The sequence below is a fragment of the Meles meles genome, chromosome 15, assembly GCF_922984935.1.
Source record: "Meles meles chromosome 15, mMelMel3.1 paternal haplotype, whole genome shotgun sequence".
Classification (NCBI taxonomy): Eukaryota; Metazoa; Chordata; class Mammalia; order Carnivora; family Mustelidae; genus Meles; species Meles meles.
Genome location: NC_060080.1, coordinates 50,757,265 through 50,780,936, shown reverse-complemented (window position 1 = coordinate 50,780,936; position 23,672 = coordinate 50,757,265). Strand labels below are relative to the sequence as shown.

Here is a 23,672-nt window from a genome sequence, read left to right as displayed (position 1 = left end):
AACATTTTCCATGCCCCCTAGAAACACCCAGTACTTGGTGGTTCAGTTGTTAAACATCTGCCTTCAGCTCAGGTCATGATCCCAGGGTTCTGGGATTGAGCCCAACATCGGGCTCCCTGCTCAGTGGGAAGCCTGCTTCTCCTTCTCCCACTCCCCCTGCTTGTGTTCCCTCTCTCACTGTCTCTCTGTCGTAAATAAATAAAGTCTTTACAACAAAACAAAATAACAACAACAACCAAAAAAAAAACACCCTGTACAAATTAGCAAAGTCCCTTTGCATTTCTTCCAGCCTCTCACCCCTGCCCCAGCCCCGGGCTGTGGTTATTAATCTTCCTATTTCTGTGGATTTTCTGCTTCTGGACATTTCATATACATGGAATCCTACAATACGGGATCTTTTGTGGCTAGCTTCTCTCACTTAATGTTTTCAAGGTTCATCTACTTTGTAGCAGTGTGTTCATTCCTTTTTATTGCCAAATAATATTCCGTTACATAGTTTATTTATCCACTCAGCAGTCAGCGGACACTTGGATTTCTTTTCCTTTTTTGGCTATTCTTAACAAGGCTGCTGGGAACAGTCCTTCCAAGTTTTGTGTGGATGCATGTACTCCTTTCTTTGGGCAGATGCCTAGGAGCAGATATATGCAGGAGTGTGTGCTAACTCCACATTAAACCCCCTGAGGAACTGCCCGCTCTTATCCAAAGTACTGTCACCATTTTGCATTTCCAACAGCAGTGTGTGAGGGCTCCAGCTTCTACACATCCTTGAAAACCCTTGTCTTTGTCTGTCCTTTGGGTTTTCACCATCCTAAAGGTCTAACTAAATATATTTTATTATGAGGGAATTTATTTTTAGACTCTTTTCTATTTTTAAATGTTTCTGACGTTTTATAGGCAAGAATTAATCCGAAAGAGATTTGAACTAGAAACAGAAACACACACACACACACCAAAGCCCCTCCTTAAATCAGATGTAGACATCTGTTTTTCACCCCCAATGGTGCATAACCTGACTGGCTGTACCCTTGGGATGTTCAGGGGACTCGGGCTTGGAAGCGACCGTCATTTCTGCTGCATGTGCACCACGAGGCCCTCGAGGCTCTGCTTACAAAGCCACCACTGCCTCCCTGCCCACGGGCAGCTCATTCATGTGTCTGAGGCTCCATTATCGAAGGTCTTACCCTCTAGAGATCCAAGATCTGCAGTCATTGCGCTCCCTGGCAAAGCTCTGTCCCCAGCTCTGCTTTCAAAAGGCACAAGAAGTAGGTCCAGTCTTCCTCTTGAGTTCCCACTTCCTTCCTGGAAGTGTTTCCTCTCAGGTCTTCACTCTGAACCATTTTTCACAGGTCATGCTTTCTACTCCCCTTTCCTAGAAACTGGCAGCTTTCCTGGGTCTATTAAGTTTGCCAATACCTTATTTTTAAACATGTCTCTGAACTAGCATGTTGTGCTTCAGATGGTGAGAGCATGTTAACCACGGATTTATCACCTTCCCTTCCGTGGCTGGAACACTTCTTTGGCCTAACGTACATTTTACTTCGTTGAGCTCACCAGAGCCACAAAGCCTCTATAGCGGCACTCTTTTCTGTATGTTTTTGTTTTATTTTCACTTCTTAAATGGGAATTCAACCACATCGTACAAAATTTTAAATGTATAAAAGAGTATTTGATACAGGATGTCCTTCCCTCTCCTGTTTCGCAGGCACATAGCTCTCCTTTCCAGAGCTACTCAGTGTCATTAATTCTTGCACATCTTCACGGAGATTTTTAAAACAGCTTTATCGAGGGGCACCTGGGTGGCTCAGCGGGTTGAAGCCTCTGCCTTCAGCTCAGGTCATGATCCCAGGGTCCTGGGATCGAGCCCCACGTCAGGCTTTCTGCTCTGGGGAGAGCTGCTTCCTCCTCTCTCTCTCTCTCTGCCTGCCTGTCTGCCTACTTGTGATTTCTGTCTGTCAAATAAATAAAATCTAAAAAAAAAAAACCAAAAAAAAAAAAAAACAGCTTTATTGAAGTATAATTTATATACCATGGAATTCATCTTTTTTTTTTTTTTTTTAAAGAGAGAACAGGGGTGAGGGGCAGAGGGAGAGAGAGAATCTTAGCAGCTCCACACCCAGAGCAGAGCCTCACACAGGGCTCAATCTCAGGACTCTGAGATCATGACCAGAGCCGAAATCAAGAGTCGGACGTTCAACTGAGTGAGCCACCCAGGCGCCCTTTAAGCCCATATTTAAATTACATATGTGGAACGTCTCAGTATGTATTTAGCTCTTGAATTTCTCCCACCAATATTTTTCAGTTTTCAGTGTGCAAGCCTTGTACTTCTGTTGTTAACTTTATTCCTAAATATTCCATTCTTTTTGATGCTTTTGTGAATGGAATTGTTTCCTTAATTTATTTTCAGATTGTTTATTGCTAGAATATAGAAATACGGTTGATTTGGAGGGGGGCATCTGGGTGGCTCAGTCAGTTAAGCATCTGACTCTTGCTTTCAGCTCAGGTTATGATCTCAGGGTCCTGGGTCAGGCTCCATGCTCAGTGAGGAGTCTGCTTCTCCCTCTACCCCTACCCCCTGCTTGTGCACGCACTCTCTCTCCCCCATCTCTCTTCAAATAAATAAAATTTTAAATATATATATATTTATATATATTGAGAAGATTAAAAAAAAACCAAATATATATATATATAAAACCAAAAAAACCAAATATATATATATATATATAACCCAAATATATATATATATATATATATATATATATATATTTGGGTTTAATACTTCTTTACGGATTCCTTAGTATTTTCTATGGACAGGATCATGTCATTTGCAAATAAAAAGAGTTGTACTTCTTCCTTTCCAATCTGGGTTGTTTCCTTTCACAGGTGTTTTATCACTAAGAAAGCAAATACCTGCATGTGTCTTTTTTCTCACAAACTGGCAGCTTTGCTTTTTATACTGAACAATCTATCCTGAAAGTCAGTCCCTTTCAGTCCCTAACATGCTTCCTCCTCTTACATAGTATAGTATAGTATATGACCAGTTGGGCCTGTCTTCCTCAGCACCTTCCCTAGCCTCATACATTTGGGGTTTTTTAACATCACAGTAGTCTCCTAGTTTCATGTTAGTTTTTTGGAGTTTATAATCTCGATCATTTGTTCTTTCTAACACTTCTGTACTTTCAACGATGCAGGTGCTCCCTTATTGAGCTGGGGAGACTGGAACAGAGAGTGTTCTCAGGTACAGACAGTGAAGGGAGGATCTGAGACCGACTTAAGTCTTGGGACTCCAGACACAGAGCTTTTTCTACTGTGTCAAAGTTATCACCATTCCCCCTGCCTAACATGTAGGGCTTTACAATTATTCATTGTTTGATTTGGCATCATTCCTGTTTATTTTTTTGGATGTTGACAGTCATTTAGGCCCTCCCAGATATGGATCATATGAGAAATCACCTGCTTTCCTTATCTCCAAGACACATACATAAAATGTTGAAAAGGAATAGCCAGAGCAAACCAAGTAACTGGACACAATTGGTGCTTAGTAAATACTTGCTGTTGGATCAAAGAAATACCCTCATAAAAGGCCTCTCTGTGTTAATAGTATTTGGGTAAGAGTGGTTCAACCAGTTACGGTTCTACCAACTTACTTTATCATTTAACCCACGTAACTCCCATCTTGCCCTCAAAGATGTCATGAGAAGTTTTATCATTTTATTGAAATCTAATTGTACTCAACTACACATTCTTTTGGCTGACCAGTTAGTAACCATATCTACTAGAAGAAAGCAGGCTAACATGGCAAAACTCATTCTGCCTGCCTTCCTGAGCACTAGCTGAAATGTGCTCATCTTTTCTTTGACCTCCAAATGCTTGCAGATTATTAGATTGGTGATCCATTCTAGAATTTTACATGCCGTCATTGTTAAATCCAGTTTGCAATGCTTATCTTTTGAAAGTTTAAACATTTCTTGTCTCCAGGTATCAAGTTTCTAAAAGAAACTGTTTCAGTTTCCTGAGGGCCCTGGAATATAGTTTATCTAGTTCAGGGAGCAGACATTCTTAGTTTTCTTTCCTAACTTGACCTTCAATTCACCTTTACCAAACTTGCTTAAGTAGACAAGTACCTGGCATTTATAAAAAATAAATGCCCATACCCCTTCCCTAGAGATGCCACCTCATTGTCCTGGGTTAGGACCCATTTCCCCCAGGAGATTGTTGTAATGAACAAGTTTAAGAAATACTGTTTCATACTACATTTTGATCATCTTTTTATCTTTCACTAACATTCCACCATCAACTTCTATCCACGAAGTTGCCCTTCTTTGCTCTAGTTGCTCTGAACATAATTATAAAGCCCTTTTGGGTTCTTTAATAATTTTTTTAATACTCTAGTCCCTTGGGGCTTCTCATGGGCCCTTTCACCTCTTTGTATTTACCCAATGTGTAAGTTTCTGAGTCTGATCTTACTAGAGAGCACCCTCTGCATCTCCCCCCCCCCCCCACCACCTTTAGTCATTCCTAGTCCTCTTTACCTCTCATCAAAATTTCATTCTGAAGACCCACCACCCTAATCTTTGGCTAGCATCTTCCTCAGTTTTTTCAAGTCCCATGAACATACTCAGTCTTGATGTCTTCCCTTCTTTCTCTTTTTCTTTATCTGTTTTGTTTTTTTTTTTTTTTTAGTTTTCAGAGTCATTGTTTATTATCTCTCTATTCATTTATTATATTCAGTTAGCCAACATGTCTTCCCTTCTTAAAACAGCTCAGGCCCTTATCCAACAGCAGCAGCTTTCCCCTCCCAGTTATAAACAGTGCTGGAAAATGATCCCATTGTCACAAGCTTCCTGGCAACTTGATCTCAACAAATGGAATCCAGTGAGAAAGTACTCTTGGTGACATGTATGTTTTGTCCTGTGGGTGACTGTGCGATTGACTGCAGGTAGTAACAGGGTCTCTTTTTGTTTTTCCAGGTGCCAGACCATGTGATTTCTTCTGATTCTGTTTCATCTTCTACCAGTAGTTTCTGGAGCTCAAGCTCTACCCTTGGCAACAAGCAAAATGTACAAATGTTAAACAAGAGCATACAAGCAGGTAAATTACCTGAATTTAAACATTTTCTTTAAAATACCAGTAGAGGGGCGCCTGGGTGGCTCAGTGGGTTAAAGCCTCTGCTTTCGGCTCAGGTCATGATCCCAGCATCCTGGGATCGAGCCCCGCATCGGACTCTCTGCTCAGCAGGGAGCCTGCTTCCCTTCCTGTCTCTCTGTCTGCCTCTCTGCCTGTTTGTGATCTCTCTCTGTCAAATAAATTAAAAAAAAAAAAAATTAAAATACCAGTAGATCTTTAACATATGTTAAGATACTCAGCCTCAAAACAAAATGAAGATTAAAACTATACTCAGATGCCATTTTTCATCTCTCAGACTGGCAGAAATCTAGGTCTGGTAGTAAGTTTGTGGGCACAAGTGTAAAGAAGTACATACTCATACGTTCCGGTTGGGAATACGATCCTACAGGCAATTTGGCAGTTTCAATCAAAATTACTTTGACCTGGCACTTTGACTTTTGCACTTTAGCCTATAGGTATGTTTTGCCTATACGCAAAATGCCAAGTGTACAGAATTAATCATTGAAGTAGCGTTTACTTTTTTTTTTAAGATTTTATTTATTTATTTTACAGACAGAAATCACAAGCAGGCAGAGAGGCAGGCAAGGAGAGAGGAGGAAGCAGGCTCCCTGCTGAGCAGAGAGCCCAACTCAGGGCTCGATCCCAGGACCCTGGGATCATGATCTGAGCCTAAGGCAGAGGCTTTAACCCACTGAGCCACCCAGGCGCCCCTGAAGTAATGTTTATTATAGCTGAAAATTTAAATCGACTTAGATACCCATCAATAGTCAGCTGCTTAAATAGATTATCATACGTCCATATAATGAAGCATAGTGTGAGGACACTCTCTCTCTACTAAGATGACAAGATCTCCAACATTGATGATTAAAAAGGAAAAGCAAAGTACTTTAAAAATAAAGGAAGGTGGTTGCTTGAATGTGTGCAGAAAATTCTCTGGAACCATGGGGTTACAAACTGAATGAAGGGAAACAGGAATGTGAAGGAGGCTTTTCACTTGTGTTTTTCTATATCTTCTGATTTTATACAACAAAAATAAACGTTGCCCTTAATTTTTTTTTCCCTCAAGTCTTGATTTTATATCTGTCAACCTCTTCCTTACCTGGGTGACTGCCAGTAGGACTATAGGCATTAGCTGTCTTTCTCACTTGGGATCAGAACTGAATCCTGGGGCCCGTGGGTGACTCAGTCAATTAAGCGTCTGCCTAATCCCAGGGTCCTGGGACTGAGTCCCGCATTGGGCTCCCTGCTCAGTGGGTAGCCCACTTCTCCCTCTCCCATTCCCCCTACTTATGCGCACTCTCCCTCCCCTTTGTCAAATAAATTAATTAAATTAAATCTTTAAAAAAAAGAACTGAAACCTTTACCCATCGAATCCATGTTAGTTGGGTTTTTTCCCCTCTAATATCTAAATTGACTTAGAAGTAAAAACCTTCTTTCTTTCTTCCTTCCCTTCTTCCCTTTTTCTCCCTCCCCTCCTGTCTGTCTCTCTCTCACACACACACCCCTCCACACCACCCAGAGGAGGCCTGCATTTTTGAAGGCTTAGGGTTTTCATTTACTGAATTGAATACACATGTCAACTAAGTCTCAAGGCTACTCCCAGAAATATCTGTGGATCTTTTTCCTCAGGTAACTTGGAGATTGTGAATGGTGTCAAAAAACACACTCGAGATGTGGGAATGACTTTCCCAACTCCAAGTTCTAGCGAGGCTAGAATAGAAGAGGACAGTGATGTGACTTCTTGGTCTGAAGAAAAAATAGCAGAGAAAAGACTTCTTGCCAACTATCTTGGGGACAAAAAGTTAAGGAAGAACAAGCACAGCTTCTGTGAAGGTCAGTTTCTAATTCCAGTTTCGTAGCCAAGGAACTAATAAATTTCCCGTCTCTCACAATGCTAAGATTCTTTATTTCTAAATGACTCTGTATTGACCCCATTTCCCCAAACAATACCTTGGCACCCCTTCTAGTACTAAAATTATAGTCATGCTGGTAGTTTAGCCAACTCCAAGGCATCCTGGTGGTCTCTGACAGCTGAGCCCCCGAGAGCCTAGATTACACACGTCTTTGATGAGCAGAATGGAAAATCTCTTTTCTTTCTTTAAAATATTTCCCATAGGAGTTTCATGGTTTGTACCCATGGAAAATGTGAAGTCCGGTCCTAAGGAAAACCTGCCCAAGCATCATGGCCCTGGTATCTGCTGGTTTGCACCAATAACCAACACCAAACCGTGGAGGGAACCACTGCGGGAACATAACTGGCAGGGACAGCACATGGACAGCCACAGGGCACTAGCAGGCCCAGGAAGAGAGCCACCGAGGCCGTTTGTGAGAGCAACGCTACAGGTGCAGTGACACTAAGTTAATTTTAGCTGTAGGTTTACAGGGGACAGAGGGGGACATACAAAGACGCTAAGACTGTGACTTGGCCTTCTGAAGATCAGTCATGTAACCCTCATTTCTAGCCACCCGCTCCCGCAGTTCATCTGTTGCTGCTCTCATCGTTAATCAGAGGCTGCCTTACTGTTAGCCATTGCAGATTGGGCGTTGCCCCCTGCATCTGGGGACAAGGCAAGGGAAGGGAGGGTGTTGGGATGCTGCTCACGGGGTTCGTGGGTTCCTGCACGTGGCGCGCTCCAGAGGCCTGATACTATTGTCAGTCTTACGTGTGTTCCTCCGTTAACAGAACTCCTGTTCCTGCTTAGCACGGGATTGAAAAGGCACAGAGTCCCTTCTTTACATGTACCTTGGGAGCTGAAAGAAATGTCATTTAATAATGTATTTGTTGGAAGGGAAATTTAAAATAGCACAGTGGGCTGAGCAACGTCTAGAAGAGATGCAGTTGCCAAGGTCGTAGTTCTTGGCTTGCTGCAGAGGCGCTCTTTGAACCCTCCCATGGCCTGCTGCTGCCCTTCCCGCCCCCCGCCCCCGGAGTTGTTAGATTATTCTTCGGCTCTAGATAGTTTCTGCACTGTAGAGACAGGCTCTTCAGACCACTATGGGGCTGGTGCTTTTTTGCAACCCCTTAGAGAACAGACTGCATCATTCATGTGAGGTCAGGGATCCTTTTCTCCCCCTCAGGAATCCCTTCAGTTTCACAGACCTGACTTCATCTCCCGCTCTGGGGAGCGGATAAAGCGTCTGAAGCTGATAGTCCAGGAGAGGAAGCTGCAGAACATGTTGCAGAGCGAGCGGGAGGCCCTGTTCAACACTGTGAGAGAACAGCAGGGCCGGGACCCTGTGCGCCCGCTTCTGAAAAGAGGTACCCTCTGCCTCTTCATTTTCCTATCATGGCTCCTTCCCCAATGGGGAGTGTGTCTCAGTGCCAGCCCAGTTACAGGGACAGAAAGGGACTCTTAGCTTGCTGAGTCTCCACTCTCCCCAGGCAGCAAAACCTGCCCCATGTGGCTCTCAGCGCTCTCATGATCCACATAAGCCCAGGTCCGCCCGCCCTATCACTGCATCTCAGAAACCAGAGTGTACAGCGAGAATGGTATTTTTATATGCCAGCTGTGGGTCCGTGAGCAAGTTCCAGGATTGCCAGCTTCATGGCGGGGAGGGGGTTTTGATGATAGTGATGATGATGATGATAATATGTAACCCTCACATGTTTTGCCCAGACCCTGTTCTTATTTAATGCTTGCAACACCTCTCCAAGGTAGATACTATTAATAACCCTGGTTTACAGATGGGAAAACAGACGAGAGCTTAAGTCCCCTGTCCAGGAGTATACACCTGATAAGCTGGGATTTGAACCCTGATGGGCTTGCTTTAGACTCTGCACTCCTAACGATTCTGCTAGTTGTAAGATCTCCAGAAAATAATATTTGAGCACTGTGAAAACTACAAGTGCTACCTAATGCTTTCACCCAGCCTGACCCATAAACCGGCCAGTGTTTCTGTTCACGCTGCCTAGTCTGTGCCACAGCATGTTGTGTCTTGAGGAGCCTGCTGTCATAGCCCCCATGGTCTAATCTTGGCCTTAGCCTTGGCCACTGCTCACCACCCAGTACTGTCAGCTCAAGGTAGGGTCCTAGCAGCTCCTTCTCACAGCTCTTGAGCAACACACCCTTCCCTATTAAGACACTATCCCCTGAAAACCCCTTCTTCTCATGCTTAGGCTTCCTGGATGCCCGAAAGAACAGGCCTATTGGGAAGAAGGAAATGATTCAGAGATCTAAACGGTAAGGCTAAAAGAATAAGAGTAATTACAAACATATAAATAAGGCCACCAACTGACCAGAGCTCTGCTTTGTCCCTGGAATAAAGACATATGCTCAAATTAAAATGTTATGAGAAAATTAGTTGTGAAAGAAGTTTTTCACTTGTAGCACTAAAAAAGGAAAGAAAAGTAGCAGATTTGTGGTATGGATGAGTCAGATAAAAAAAGATACAAAGAATTCCCTCTAATTTGCAAGCCTCAGTCAGGCTTGTCTTTGTTAGAAACCTAAACATAAGTAAAGATATCTAGAAATAAATAAACAAAAAAAAAACCCTAAAATATAAGATCTGACTATTTTGAAATAAGTTGTTTATTTGGGGCACTACCCTTTTATCCACACAATCACATTTCTAGGAGTTTATGCAGTACAGTGAGAAATAATTAAATACTAAGACATATTAAATTAAGCTTTACAAAAAGTCAAATTTGGGGCATCTGGGTGGCTCAGTTGGTTTAGCATCTGCCTTTGGCTTGGGTCATGATCTCAGGGTCCTGGGATTGAGCCCTTTGTCAGGCTCCCTTGTTTCTCACATTCCTCATATCAGTGAGATCATATGTTAATTGTCTTTCTCTGACTTATTTCACTTAGCATAATAACCTCTAGTTCCATCCATGTCACCCAAATTGCAAGATTTTTTTTTTTTTTTTGATGGCTCTGAGCAGGATTTCTTAATGTTTTTATTCATTTGTCATCTGTTTTTATTCATCCCAGATCATAAGGAACGTAGCCATCGTTCTTTGTGTCCAAATGTCTAACAGGAAGCAGGCCCGGACAGAGGCCTGGGGCCTGTGTTTGAGATCTGAATGCCCTGAGAGCAGCAGACCTTAGGGACATGGGGAAGAAGAGATCATATTGCTTTGTGGTTGGGTAACCTCACTGCTTTTTGTTTTCCTACTGGCACCATTCCTAAGGATTTATGAGCAGCTTCCAGAAGTTCAGAGAAAGAGAGATGAGGAAAAGAGGAGATTGGAATATAAGTCCTACCGGCTGCGAGCTCAGCTCTTCAAGAAGGTCGGTCAGTCCTTGGGCAGGATCCTTCAGGTTTATCAGGGGAAAGAGAAGTTGAGAGAAACACATCTGACCTATTTGAATTAACTATATCTGGGGAGTAAACTTAAGCTTGTAATGCATTGTACCACACCTGGAATTTGGAAGATAAAGGCATCCATGACTAGATTTCAAATCTAAAAATCTGAAAGGCGAATCTAGAAAAGGCACCCTCCAGGCATACATTTGGAACAAAACCAAATTCTGTACTTAAGAGTCACGGTGGAAATGTCCAAATCTATCAGAATTCTTGGCTTTTCATTCTAGAGTCACAAATGGTAGTTCTGTGCCCCTTATTGGTAAGTCAGATACTTCTAGAGCTTGTAAAATAAACTGGAAAATGCCCGAGTGTAGCATAAGAGTTGGCGGCTTGGGGACTCAGAGCCTCGAAGCTGCCACCATTTCCGGCCCATGGCCCAGGGGAATCAGTGGTGTGGCAAGTCCCAGACCCTCCCAAGGCCAGGGAACTTGCTATCAGTATATTCCTTGAGAAGCCAGGCAGGCGACCATGCCTGAAGGTCCATATCCTTCACTGTTCTCATTTCCTTCCCAACCCCTTCACTTCACCACCAGAGGACTCTGAAAGTCAGAATCCAAAAGACGTGTTTATACCAGACCGATGTGGGATTGGAGAACTGCTTCTGGAGCACACCCGGAGCTGGGCTGGGCCGGGCCCTTCGAAGAGGGGTTCCCCAGGCACCACATGGCCTGTCCAGTGGGTCAGCATCACAGGCCAGGCCTCTCGTTGTGCTCGTATGTTTGAACTGATGGATGGATGGATCATAAATGATCTGTATCTGTACAGAAATAAAGATACTTAACTATATAGATCATCTTTCCTAAACACTTCAGGAAGAATTTTTTTGCATAATTACCATAGTTTCTGTAACTGGGGAAGATAAACAAGATTTGGGTAGAACCCCACTGGTCTCTTCAGAGACATGTCTGGGGTGAGGAGTGGCTGTCTCCCTCTGATGGCAAGAGTATCTGACTTTTTTCCTGTCTTTTCTTCCACAGAAAGTGACCAATCAGCTCTTGGGGAGAAAAGTTCCCTGGAACTGATACGAGATTATTTTCCTCACTGTCTTGGAATTATATTTTATCAACATGAAGAAGCACAATCCTTACTTTTATGAGTCTGGTTTAATAAAACTTAACTCTTTGTCTATGATTAATTTAGAAGTAGTAGCCTTCTAAAGAGTCTGAGGAGAGTGGTGATTAGGATTATTAATGGTTTGGGAGCGGCCTTGCCCACAGGAATATTCGTCACAGTGATACCATTTCTGAATTCTAGCCACGAGTGAGCCCCTTCTTGTATGTGTTTTTATACTTTTAGAAAATAAATAACTTCTGATTGATTCATAGTAAAGCAGGCAGCAGAGGGTCATTTCTTTACCATCTGGAGATGTGCAGGGAGCTATGTGATGTCTCTACTGAGGTGCATGGGGAGCCCCAGTCTAAAAGCATCCGTCAAGGGAAATGGGCTGTGGGAATGAAATGTGGCCTTTGTTCACAAACATGGCAGATCTTGACAAGAACTCTGCCATGGGCTTTGTGGAGATGGGGTCTGGTTAGAGTAGCTTTTGGGCAGGCCCAGATGCTCCCAGCAGACCAGGCACCTTGGGTCGAGAGCCTCCTCTTAGCCTCACTCCAGCTTCCCATTGGCCTCTAGCCTTTGGTGGATTTTCCTCCAGCCACCCTCTCTTCAGGATTGAAGCCTCAGAGCATTTATCATCACTCATGGAACCAACATTTATAACCCAGATAACCACTTCTGAAAAGCATGAGTTAATTAAAAAAATCATGTACATAAAGCATTTAATGAATCCTGTAGCCTGAAATGACACCTAAAGCCCAGAGTTGAGGGGGGAAGGTGCTAATTGGCCTCATTCAAAATTCAGGGAAGCCCCAGCCTCCCCAAAGGCTTCCGCAGAGGGCCAAGTTAAACAACAGACCTGCCCCGCCAGCAGCTCTGGGGGCGCCACCAAGGCTCCTTTCCTTACCCAGGAGGAGGCTACGAAGAAGGCTCAGAGAAAACTTGGTATGTGAAGTTTACTCCCTAGTTTTTCCCTTTTATGCTAGACAAGATAATTAAGCACTCTGGGCCAGTTCACCTATAAAAGGGTTAATAACCCCTTAAACCGCACCCCGCCCCCCCCGCTTCAGCCCTCAGATGCTATGACTGTCTTCTGTCTTGTCGGAGTTGTTATCCAGAATACAAACAGAAAGTGATAGTTGTCTGGAAACCTGGGTCTTCACGGAAACCAGGGCAGGATGGAGCCTGCTTAGGAACGATGAGCACGATTCCCTTCAGGCCCTGGACTGTGTCATCCAGGCGCCTTCCCAGAGCATTTAGTTTCAGGGCTTGGGAAGCCACAGGTGGCAGCTGGCCACCAGCTCCCTGCCACCAGCCCCAGAACACACCTGCCTGGGAATGTTACTACTGATGCCCTGGGGAGAAGCTGTTAGCCTCTCCAGTAGGTTCTACAGACTTGCTTTCACATTTTAATGGTAGTTCCCAGGCCACTGGGCCCTGCGTGGGGTAGGGCACAAAATCAAAGCCACGCATGGGGGAGGTGTGCGAGAGTCTCCCAACTGCAGTTTTCCTTGGCCAGGTGCTGCCTGCAGATCCCTGGCACTGGCCTCACAGGCAATCCCAGTACCTCTCCCGGAACCTGTTCTTCCCCCACAGTGCTCAGGATGGTCCCCCCCCGCCCCCCCCGCCACGCTGCCCACATCAGTCCAGGCTGAGCATCAGGCAGAAGCCACAGAGTCAGTACCTGTGCTGCCACACCTGTGGCCAGGCTCTGCTCTCCTGCTTTCCATGAGCCCCCCCATACCAGGACCTTGCTCTGTAAGTGCTTTTGCCCCATGCCAGGCAGGATGTTGGGCCTCTTGTTTTATTTTTTCTTGCATGGGTACAGGAAAGGCAGGCCCAGGCTGAACCTTGGCCTTACCCCTGGCCACAGCCTGTCGTGGGGATTCATTCTGGAATTGCTTCTTGCTAGCCTGAGAACCCACTTGCCCTCCTTTCTCCTGGAGGTTAGACTTCAGCCTCCTCAACCACTTCTCTTCTCTGAGAGGGTAGCTTCTGTTGCTGCCCTCCTCCAGCAGAGGCCTTCGGTGACCATTAGCAGGTGCAGTGTGGGGTGGAGAGTGTATGAAGAAGGCAGAGTGTCTTACCCATAAAACACAATGCATTTTGTGTCCCAAAGGATTGTTCCAGCCAGTCATTAGGCCAAGCTGAGCTGTTAACATGGTCTTCATCTTTACCTGTTGGGGAGCTTGCGTGCTCATAACCTACAGTGTCAGTTTTATTTTTACTGACTATGAACCCTCGCATACAGCCTTTTCCCAGTTTCTCACGAAATACTCCTGAATTCTGGTTGGGAAGGTGGTGTGGAGTGGGTCCACTATCAACAGTTAAAGCAAACATTATTGGCCTCAAGGGGGCACTCTTGGCTCCTCTCCACAAGTCTTGCTCCTTGGCAACTCCCCATGATGAAGTTCCTGAGGTAAGAAGACTTTACTACCAACCCCAAGGTTGAGTCATCTTCCAAATATGACTGGGCTACATGTTAAGGGTATTACAGGCCCCAGGTACATAGGTATTGGCTTTTCATTTTCTTGGTCCATAGCCCTAGCCCTGTCTGCTGCTCTTCCATCTTTCAGAGAGCAGTAGTTGGCCAGAAAATACTCGCTAACCCAAGCCAGCTCCTCCTTAGACATTGGGATAAATTACCCCTCTCTCCCCCACTGTGTGTGTGGTGTGTTTCTCACTCTCTGTCCCTGACTTGTTTCCTTTGATGGTTTGATGCTGGCACATTTATTCTGGGTAGTCTTACTACTGCTGTGCATGGGGTTTGAGGTCCCGCACGTCTCCAAGGAGGACATTCATATATTTCTAGGATCCCTGATCTGTTCTCATCACAGTGTTCACCCAGCCTCACCCACTGCTCCCCACACAAGACAGCTTAACAGTAGAATCTTAAGGCCAGGGGTGCCTGGGTGGCTCAGTGGGTTAAGCCTCTGCCTTCGGCTTGGGTCATGATCCCAGGGTCCTGGGATCGAGCCCCACATCGGGCTCTGCTCGGCAGGGAGCCTGCTTCCCTTCCTCTCTCTCTGCCTGCCTCTCTGCCTGCTTGTGATCTCTGTCAAATAAATAAAATCTTAAAAAAAAAAAAAAAAAGAATCTAAGTCCAGAACCTCAACTAGCCACAGGGTAGATGGGGCTGGAATAGGAAATGCCTATTTTAGCTTCAGGTAATTAGACAAGGGCCAGTTGAGAAAAGGTGGGAAAGTGTTCATATAGTTCCCATTGTCCATCCCTAACTTAGAGGCTGAGAACTTTGGCCAGGGAGGAAACTGGTGAGCAGGAAGTACTCAGGAGACACATACTTGGTGCCATGTTTTGACAGGCAGGCCTTAGCTCTGGACCCCAGAAAATAATGAGGAATAGCAAACAATCTGCATAGGGTTGGTTGGTTTGTTTCCTGGATTGTTCATTAAACAGGTAACCCTATGAGGCAATAGTCAGCACTGCCTGATCATTTGTGGGGGTTTTTGTTTCATTTGCTTAAGATTTTTTTTTTAAAGTAATCTCTACACCCAGTGTGGGGCTCAAACTGACAACCCCGAGATCAAAAGTTGTATGCTCTACTGACTGAGCCAGCCAGGTACCCCTGCCTGATCCCTTTGTTTTGCCAGGGGTAACACAATGTGTAGCACGTGTTTGAGTCAATAAGGGTTTATCGAATGGCACACAAAAGGGTCATCAGTCCAGATTGGAGCCCAGAGCTCTGGGAAAGAATTCAGGGGTATTTAATCGATAAGTTACCTGAGGCACCTTAATGTTATGGGGATCTGTTTAAACATCTGATAGAGTGCGGAGCTGAATAAGTGACCTATATAGAAAACTAAACAACAACCCAAAAAAGATAGTTCCAAGGAAAAGAAAACAATCTACATAAAAAATCATAGTTTTACTGTGTAGCTTAGCTTAAACAGAATGTTGCCGTTCCCCAACCAGTGGTCCAATCTCTGGGAAGCTGGATAGTAGGAAGCATGCACATGCATAGTGTAGACATGGCCTCAACTCCCAAAAAGTAGTGCACAGACAAGCTTAAAACCGAGCATTAAGAAGCAGCCGCACAAGTCCCTTAAAGATGTGGAAATGGGCGCCTGGGTGGCTCAGTGGGCAAAAGCCTCTGCCTTCGGCTCGGGTCATGATTCCAGGGTCCTGGGATCAAGTCCTGTGTCGGGCTCTCTGATCGGCAGGGAGCCTGCTTCCTCCTTTCTCTCTCTCTCTCTCTATCTCTCTCTCTCTCTCTCTCTGCCTGCCTCTCTGCCTACTTGTGATCTCTGTCAGATAAAATCCTTAAGGGTGCCTGAGTGGCTCAGTGGATTAAGCCTCTGCCTTCAGCTCAGCTCATGATCTCAGGGTCCTGGGATCGAGCCCCGCATCGGGCTCTCTGCTCGGCAGGGAGCCTGCTTCCTCCTCTCTCTCTCTGTCTGCCTCTCTGCCTACTTGTGATCTCTCTGTCTGTCAAATAAATAAAATAAAAAATCTTTAAAATAAATAAAATCCTTAAAAAAAAAAAGATGTGGAAATGAATGAGACCTGAAACCATAAAAATCCTAGAAGAGAGCACAGGTAATAATTTCTCTGACACTGGCCATAGCATTTTTCTAGATATGTCTCCTGAGGCAAAGAAAACAAGCAAAAGTAAACTGTTGGGACTACATCAGGATGAAAAGCTTCTGCACAATGAAGGAAACAAAAAGACAACTTACAGATGGGAGAAGATATTTGCAAATGACATATCCCATAAGGGGTCAGTACCCAAAATAGATAAAGAACTTATACAACTAAATGCCAAGAACCCCCCACAAATAGTCCAATAAAAAAATGGGCATAAGACACGAACAGGCACTTCTCCAAAGACATCCAGATGGCCAACAGATGGCATGAAAAGATGCTCAACATCACTCACGATCAGGGAAATGCAAATCAAAACCGCAATGAGCTATCCCCTCACATCTGTCAGAATCGCTAAAATTGAAAATAAAAGAAACAAGTGTTGGCAAGGTTATGGAGAAAAGGAGCACTCTTGCACTGTTGGTGGGAATGCAAACTGGTACAGCCACTCTGGTTAACAATATGGAGGTTCCTCAAAAAGTTAAAAATAAAATTACCTTATGATACAGTAATTCCAGTACTAGGTATTTACCCAGAGAATATGAAAACACTTATTTGAAAAGATATATGCACCCCTATGTTTACTGCAGCATTATTTGCAGTAGCCAAAATATGGAAGCAACCCAAATATCCATCGATAGATGACTGGATAAAGAAAAGGTGGTACACACACAGACACACAATGGAATATTACTCAGCCATAAAAAATGAAGTCTTGTCATTTGGAACAACTGGATGGATCTAGAGGATATAATGCTAAGCTGAATAAGTCAGAAAAAGACATACCGTAAGATCTCACTCATGTGTGGCATTTAAGAAAACAAGCAAACAAAAAAAGACAAACCAAGAACCAGTCTCTTAACCACAGAGAACAAATTGATGGTTACCAGAGGGGAGGTGGGTTGGGGGATGGGTTAAGAAGGTGATGGAGATTAAGGAATGCACTTATTATGATGAGCACTGGGTGAAGATCGAAGTGTTGAATTACTATATTATACACCTGAAACTAATAACACTGTATGTCAATTATACTAGAATTTTTTTTTAATGTTTTAAAGACATAGAAGTGAGTATACACAGGGAAGTGTAGGGCTACTCTGACACATCACAAATCTACAGAACTCTGACTCTTTAAAATAGATGGGTACATATGTAATTTTGAGAGAAAAACAAAACTAGACTTAAGTGTGAGGGGCAAAACAAAAAACTTAAGAAGTAAATATAGGAAAGTATCTCTAAGAACTTAAGGAAAAATGTCTTAAGGAACAAAGCACAAATCATAGAGCAAAAGACTGATAAACTCAATTAATGAAATGTAAAAATTCTGTATTGGAAGACACCATTGGGGTGTCTGGGTATCTCGGTTAAAAGTCCAGCTCTTCATTTCAGCTCAGGTCATGATCTCAGGCTTGTTAGATAGAGCCCTGTGTTGGGCTCCATTCTAGGCGTGGGGCCTGCTTAAGATTCTCCCTCTCCCTCTGCCCTTCTCCGCCCCCATAAATAAATGAATGATGAATGAATGGATAATTACAAATAATAAAGACAGTGAAAATACAGGGCACAAAACAGAAGATAATTGTAGCACATGTAACCAACAAAGGATTTGTATCCAAAATATATCAAGAACTCTTATGAGTCATTTTTTTTAAAAGATAATCTATGGAAAGATGGACTAAATAAAAACATGAGCAGGCAGTTTCACAGGACAAACACAACTGGCCTGTACATTTTTGATTAATTGCTTGACTTTATTATTAATTGGAAATGCTCATTATTAGCAGAATACTCCATGCCGGCCTCTTGGGTGTGCATGCACGTCCCAGATCTGGTCCTCAGAAAACACTTGCCCATCCTCTGTCCCACCAAACTCTGAGAGTGCAGACCAACCCCAGGGTCTTAGCCAGACTAGTCCCTACACTCACCCTCTGGATTCCTCTAGTACGAGTCAGTCCTCTGAAGCTCTTGACCTGCAGGGAATGCATATCAACCTGTCCAAGTGGTGAAGGCCTCCCTAGATCCGGGATCATACTCACCGACATTGTAATTCCCTTGCCCTATGGTAAAACAAATTATCATAAATTAACCCAATCTGGTGTGTTTTTCTTAGAGCCTGGAAGAGAAGGCAGAGGGGAAATAGCCTGGTGCATACCCTCTCCTCCACCTCCTGGACTTCGAAGTCAAAGATGGCAATCTATGGACTCAACTCGAGTTTAGAATTCTGGATAGTGGGGAGCACGGCTGGCTCGGTTGGTAAAGCCTTTGACTCTTCATCTTGGTTGGGAGTTCAAGCTCCACATTGGGGTAGAGATTACTAAATAAATACATAAACTTAGATTTCTGGGTAGTGTCAACAGTAGGGCTGCCAGATTTAGCAAATTAAAATACAGGACTCCCAGGAAATTTAATTTTAAATGAACAAATGATTTAGTGTAACTCCTGTGCTGTATTTGAAACATACTAAAAAATTACCCACTGTTCTTGTGAAATTCAAATTTACTGAGGTATGTCCTATTTTTTTGTTTGGCAACTGGAGTCCATAGGGATTAGGGGCAGCCTAAGCTAATGCTGGGGAAAGCAGAAAAGGGAGAGATGAGACCAAGAGAGTCCCCACTTACATCAGGAAGTCTCATCAGGACAACCTAAGGTGCTAAATGCGCAGGAAGGATTTTGAATCAGTGTCTCATGTCATCCAGAGAGACTTTGGAAAGCCAGCCCTGAAGAGGATAGATCGACTGACAGGCACCAACTTGATAGAGAAGTGGTGGGCAGGACAAGGCCAGCCTTCCATATGGGGTGACTTCATCAGCACAACAAAGCAAAAGTCACTCTGTTATAAAAACACTTTTTGGTTAAATTCAGGATGCAAAGAAATTAGATAAAAATCCAAAAAGAAGTTTAAACAGTAACTGAGCATTAAGGGAGAAAAGAATTAAATAAATACAAAGGCCAACAATCATGTGGTCCATTTATATGCAGCACCTAGAGTAAGTGAATCATAGAGACAAAAAGTAGCATAGTGCTTGCCAGGGACTGGAGGAGGGGGGCAGAGAGCTGGTGTTTGGTGCATACAGTGAAAGTAGATGGCGGCGATGCTTACATGGCAAAGTGAATGTACCTAATGCTACTGAATTGTACAGTTAAAAATGCTTAAGATGCCAAATTCTATGTTAGGTATATTTTTCATAATAAAATAAATAATAATGAAAGGAATTACAACTTATAAGAAATAAAAATCACAAATATCAAGATATTGGTAAAACGTACAGCTTGGAATTAAAAAGCCTAAATTAAAAAACATTTAAAATGTCAACAGAAGGGGCGCCTGGGTGGCTCAGTGGGTTAAAGCCTCTGCCTTCGGCTCAGGTCATGATCTCAGGGTCCTGGGATCGAGCCCCGCATGGGGCTCTCTGCTCCGCGGGGAGCCTGCTTCCTCCTCTCTCTCTGCCTGCCTCTCTGCCTAGTTGTGATTTCTCTCTGTCAAATAAATAAAATATTTTTAAAAAATAAAAATAAAAAAAATAAAATGTCAACAGAAGAGAAATTTTAAAGGCATGAGTTTTTTTTAAAGAAATGAAATAATTTTTAAAATATGTGATAAAGCCAGTTTATAAATTAAGGTAGTATACATATAACAGACTTTTTTAGAAGGGGAAAAATAAAAATGGTCAGGAAGCCTAAGAGCAGATAAATTAAGCTAAAACAATTTAATAGACAAACTGCATACTGTCAACAACGAGGACACAATCCACTTGAAATCATTTGAAAGGAAAACAAGGTAACAGTTGAAAAGTATGCGATGAGAAAGAAAATGAAGGGCATGCTCTATAGGGGAGCAGCTGGAGAGATGGGGTGACCTCCCAGCCAGGAATCTGTTGTGGGCAGCACCGAACCCCCAGCAGCTTTGTCCAGTTCATCCTCCTCCTGTCTGCCCCTCAAGAGGTAGGTGTGGGCCACAGGTCAGCTTCCCATGCCCACTCTGGAGTCCCTCATATCCAGCTGGAGCTCAAGTTCAAAAGATGCCCCAGGTTATTCAACATCATCAAGGATCCAGACTCCTCATGCCTTCAGTGGTTGGGAGAAACGGCCCTTCCTCCATGCTGTACCCAACAGAAAACAGACCCCCCCACCATTTTCTCCTCCTACCTCTCAGAATGCTCCACAGAGAGAGCTCTCCTGGCACCTCACTGTCCTGCCTAACCTTGCTTCCCTGAATCCCACCAGGCTTCTAGTAGGAGCAGGGCTTGGTCCCAGACCCATCAGGGTGCTCTGCCCTCTTGTTCCCCAGACCCACATGCCATGAAGGTACTCAGTTTATCCCTCGGGCACTTCTTTACCTCACTGGGCATTTGCTTCAAGCAGCTGGTCCCCCTCTCCTCTGGTTCACACCCCAGGGAGTAAAAATGCTCCCAAAAGAGAGATATTGGCCAAAGAGAGTAACATTTAGGTTCTGCTCTCTCCTATGGGCTTTCTCTAGCTGTAGCTCCGAGTGACTTGGCCCACAGAGGCAGTGCTCTGTTTAATTTCCTCTAATGCTCAAAGTAGATGCTGCCTTCTCCAGTCACCTGCTAGCTTTAAAACCCCAGCCTGCTACCTGGTCACAGGTCCATACTTCCTGCATAGTTGTTCCTAAAATAAACTTCCCATTTTAGGGGTGCCTGGGTGGCTCAGTGTGTTAAAGCCTCTGCCTTTCGCTCGGGTCATGATCCCAGGGTCCTGGGATTGTGCCTCGCTTCAGGCTCTCTGCTTGGCAGGGAGCCTGCTTCCTCCTCTCTCTCTCTGCCTGCCTCTCTCCCTACTTGTGATCTCTATCTGTCAAATAAAAATAAAATAAAATCTTTAAAAAAAAAAACTTCCCATTTTAGCAAAATCCAAACTATCTTATCCCCAGTATATAAAGCTGAGCATTTTCATACTGATTTTGTTCAGATGGTAACCACCTGGTTTATAATACATACAAAATTTATTCATTAACCTCCTTGATAATGTCTCCCAGTTAAAAAGTCACTATGTCCCCAATGTAACTTAAATTTTTTTTTTTTTCCTGAATGGTTTCTAAAAAAAATTAACTCTGGTCAAAATGTGAAAACAACCCTAATGTCCATCAACAGATAAATGGAAGAACAAAATGTGTGTGTGTGTGTGTGTGTGTGTGTGTGTGTGTGTGTGTGTGTAAAACTGTATTACTCAGTCTTCAAAAGGTAGTGAAATTCTGATGTATGCTACGATATGGATGAACCTTGAAAATGATAAGTGAAATAAGCCACACACAAGAGAACAACTACTGTATGACTCCACTTAAACAAGATACTTAGGGCAAATTCATAAAAAGAAGGTGGAATGGTGGCTACCAGGGGCTGGGAGGAGGGGGTGGAGGGGAATTATTGCTTAATGGTTACAGAGTTTCTTTTGGGGGGATTGAAAAGTTCTGGAAATATTGATGATAGTTGCACAACATTCTGAATGTAGTTAACCCTACTGAACTATATATTTAAAATTTGTTAAAATGGTCAACTTTATGTAATGTATATTTTGTCACAATATTAGAAATACGAGGAGGAGGGAGAAAGGGAGTCAGGGGTAGAGCAGGGGAGCACAGACCTTCCTGCAAGTACCCACCTACACGGGCACAAACATGTACGCGCCAGACGGAAGAGGCATGTGCCTGGCAGGCAAAACCAAAAACAAACTTACCCTAGTTTAACCAGCACACTGGTACATAAAAGGAAACCTTGATGTTCTTAGAACTTGACCAAGTTCTGAATAAAACCTCATCTTTCAAATGAACAAATTACTTATTAGCTGGAGAAAAGTGAAGGGAAGTTTGGAGTCAGCATTCTAGGGTTTTTTTACTGCTGGGCCCAAGTCACTGACCTCCAAAATTATCCTGGACCTCATCCTCCCTCCTTCCTACTTTCTGGAAAACTATCAGTCTCCTACACTTGCCCAAAGGGGTCTTTGCCCAGGTCACAGAGCTGCACTTTGCCATTCCCTAAAACCCACCGCCTCACCTCTGTCTGCATTCCCTGTGCCCAGTTCAGGAAAAGAACTTTCTCCTCTTCCACCCCCTTCTCTCTCAAACACATACACACAAAGCCAGGAACATCCCACCTCTGCCAGATTTCCAGGCCCATAGGCACTGATTGTGACTTTTAGATTCCTCAGGAAGGCGTCACCCATCAGCTCTTGCTCCACAAAAAGGCCCAAAGGTGTTCTCAAGGCTTCTCTGTCAGTGGCCTTGGGGTTGCAGGTGGCACCTTGCCCATCCTTTGCTTGGTCGGGGCAGACTCATGGCTGGCTGTAACTCCCATAACAACTTCTCAATATCTCCGCTGTCTCCAAACCTTTGTATCCTCCCTTTGGTTTTTAGAGCCCTCTAAGGTCTTCCTTTTTTATCTCGAAAGACTTTTTGGAGGTGAATTTCATACAACATAAAATTAACAATTTTAAAGTGTACACTTCGGTGGCATTTAGTACATTCACGATGTAAATTCACCACCTACATTGAAACTCAAAACATATCCATTGCCCCAAAAGAAAACCTGCAGCCATCACTCTCCATTTCTTCTTTCCCCAACCCCTGGCAACCCCTCTAAACTGTCTTGGTCACCTGCTTTGGAACTTCCACATTTGGGTCTCAGAGTTTATTTCTTCTCTCTCAGACCTGGTGCCTGGTCTGAAGCTCCGGCCTAACTTCCTGCTGTCCTTAGCCCACAGTCTTGACTTAAATACCCTCCTTCCAATTCATCAACGCAGACACGTTCACTTGTCTGGCCTTGGGCCCCTTACCCGAACTCTACAGAAAAGCACTGCTTCAGACTCCACTGACCGAGTGTGGATTTGGTCTGGGGAATATGAGTAAAGGAGCCTCCAGGACAGGCCTGGCCTCTGTCCCTGGCTGTTGGAGCACCCTCCGTGGATCAGGCAATAGGGAGCAGTGGCGTCCCCTGACTTCCTCTGCCTGTGTGGTGGGTGGCCCTTTGATGTTCTTTGGCCAGTACCCCATCATCCCCACACTTATGACAATATATTCCCACTTGCTGCTTCCTTGGTTTCCAAGCCTGCTCTGACCTGTAAGCCCCTGGAGGGCAAGGATCATGTCTACATGGGATTAGCAAACCAATTAATTGTCACTTAAGAAAACTTTCAAAGCATCAAGACCACTGTGGGCCTTCCCCCTCTCTAGCACCAACTGGAGCCCACTTGGGAATTCCTCCTGAGAAGCCATCTGGGGCAAGGACAGCTGGTGGGAACCTCCTCTTCCTCTACCTCTCAGAGAGGCTGGGCCCAAAGCCCTGCCATTAACTAGAAGCTGGAGCTAGGAGGAAACAGAAGCTTCATTTTTAAAATGGAGTGGAGGGGCGCCTGGGTGGCTCAGTGGGTTAAAGCCTCTGCCTTCGGCTCAGGTCATGATTCCAGGGTCCGGGGATCAAGCCCCGCATCGGGTTCTCTGCTCAGTGGGGAGCCTGCTTCCCTCTCTCTCTCTCTGCCTGCCTCTCTGCCTACTTGTGATCTCCGTCTGTCAAAAAAAAAAAAAAAAAAATGGAGTGGAGGTGTCGGGGAGGCCACAGTGTAACGCGAGATTT

The 23,672-nt window shown here is 44.2% G+C and overlaps 1 protein-coding gene across 2 annotated transcripts in view; it reads left to right on the top strand.

Moving 5' to 3' along the window:
- ALMS1 (ALMS1 centrosome and basal body associated protein) overlaps positions 1-11,760 on the top strand; it is a 195,129-nt gene extending 183,369 nt beyond the window's left edge. For both annotated transcript variants that reach the window (XM_045979270.1, XM_045979269.1), the window contains exons 18-24: positions 4,968-5,088; positions 6,754-6,957; positions 7,241-7,467; positions 8,203-8,383; positions 9,242-9,305; positions 10,256-10,355; positions 11,409-11,760. In XM_045979270.1, coding sequence (XP_045835226.1) covers positions 4,968-5,088; positions 6,754-6,957; positions 7,241-7,467; positions 8,203-8,383; positions 9,242-9,305; positions 10,256-10,355; positions 11,409-11,453 — 942 coding nt within the window. In that variant the 3' untranslated portion in view covers positions 11,454-11,760. The remainder of the gene's footprint in view (positions 1-4,967; positions 5,089-6,753; positions 6,958-7,240; positions 7,468-8,202; positions 8,384-9,241; positions 9,306-10,255; positions 10,356-11,408) is intronic.
- Positions 11,761-23,672: the final 11,912 nt, after the last annotated feature.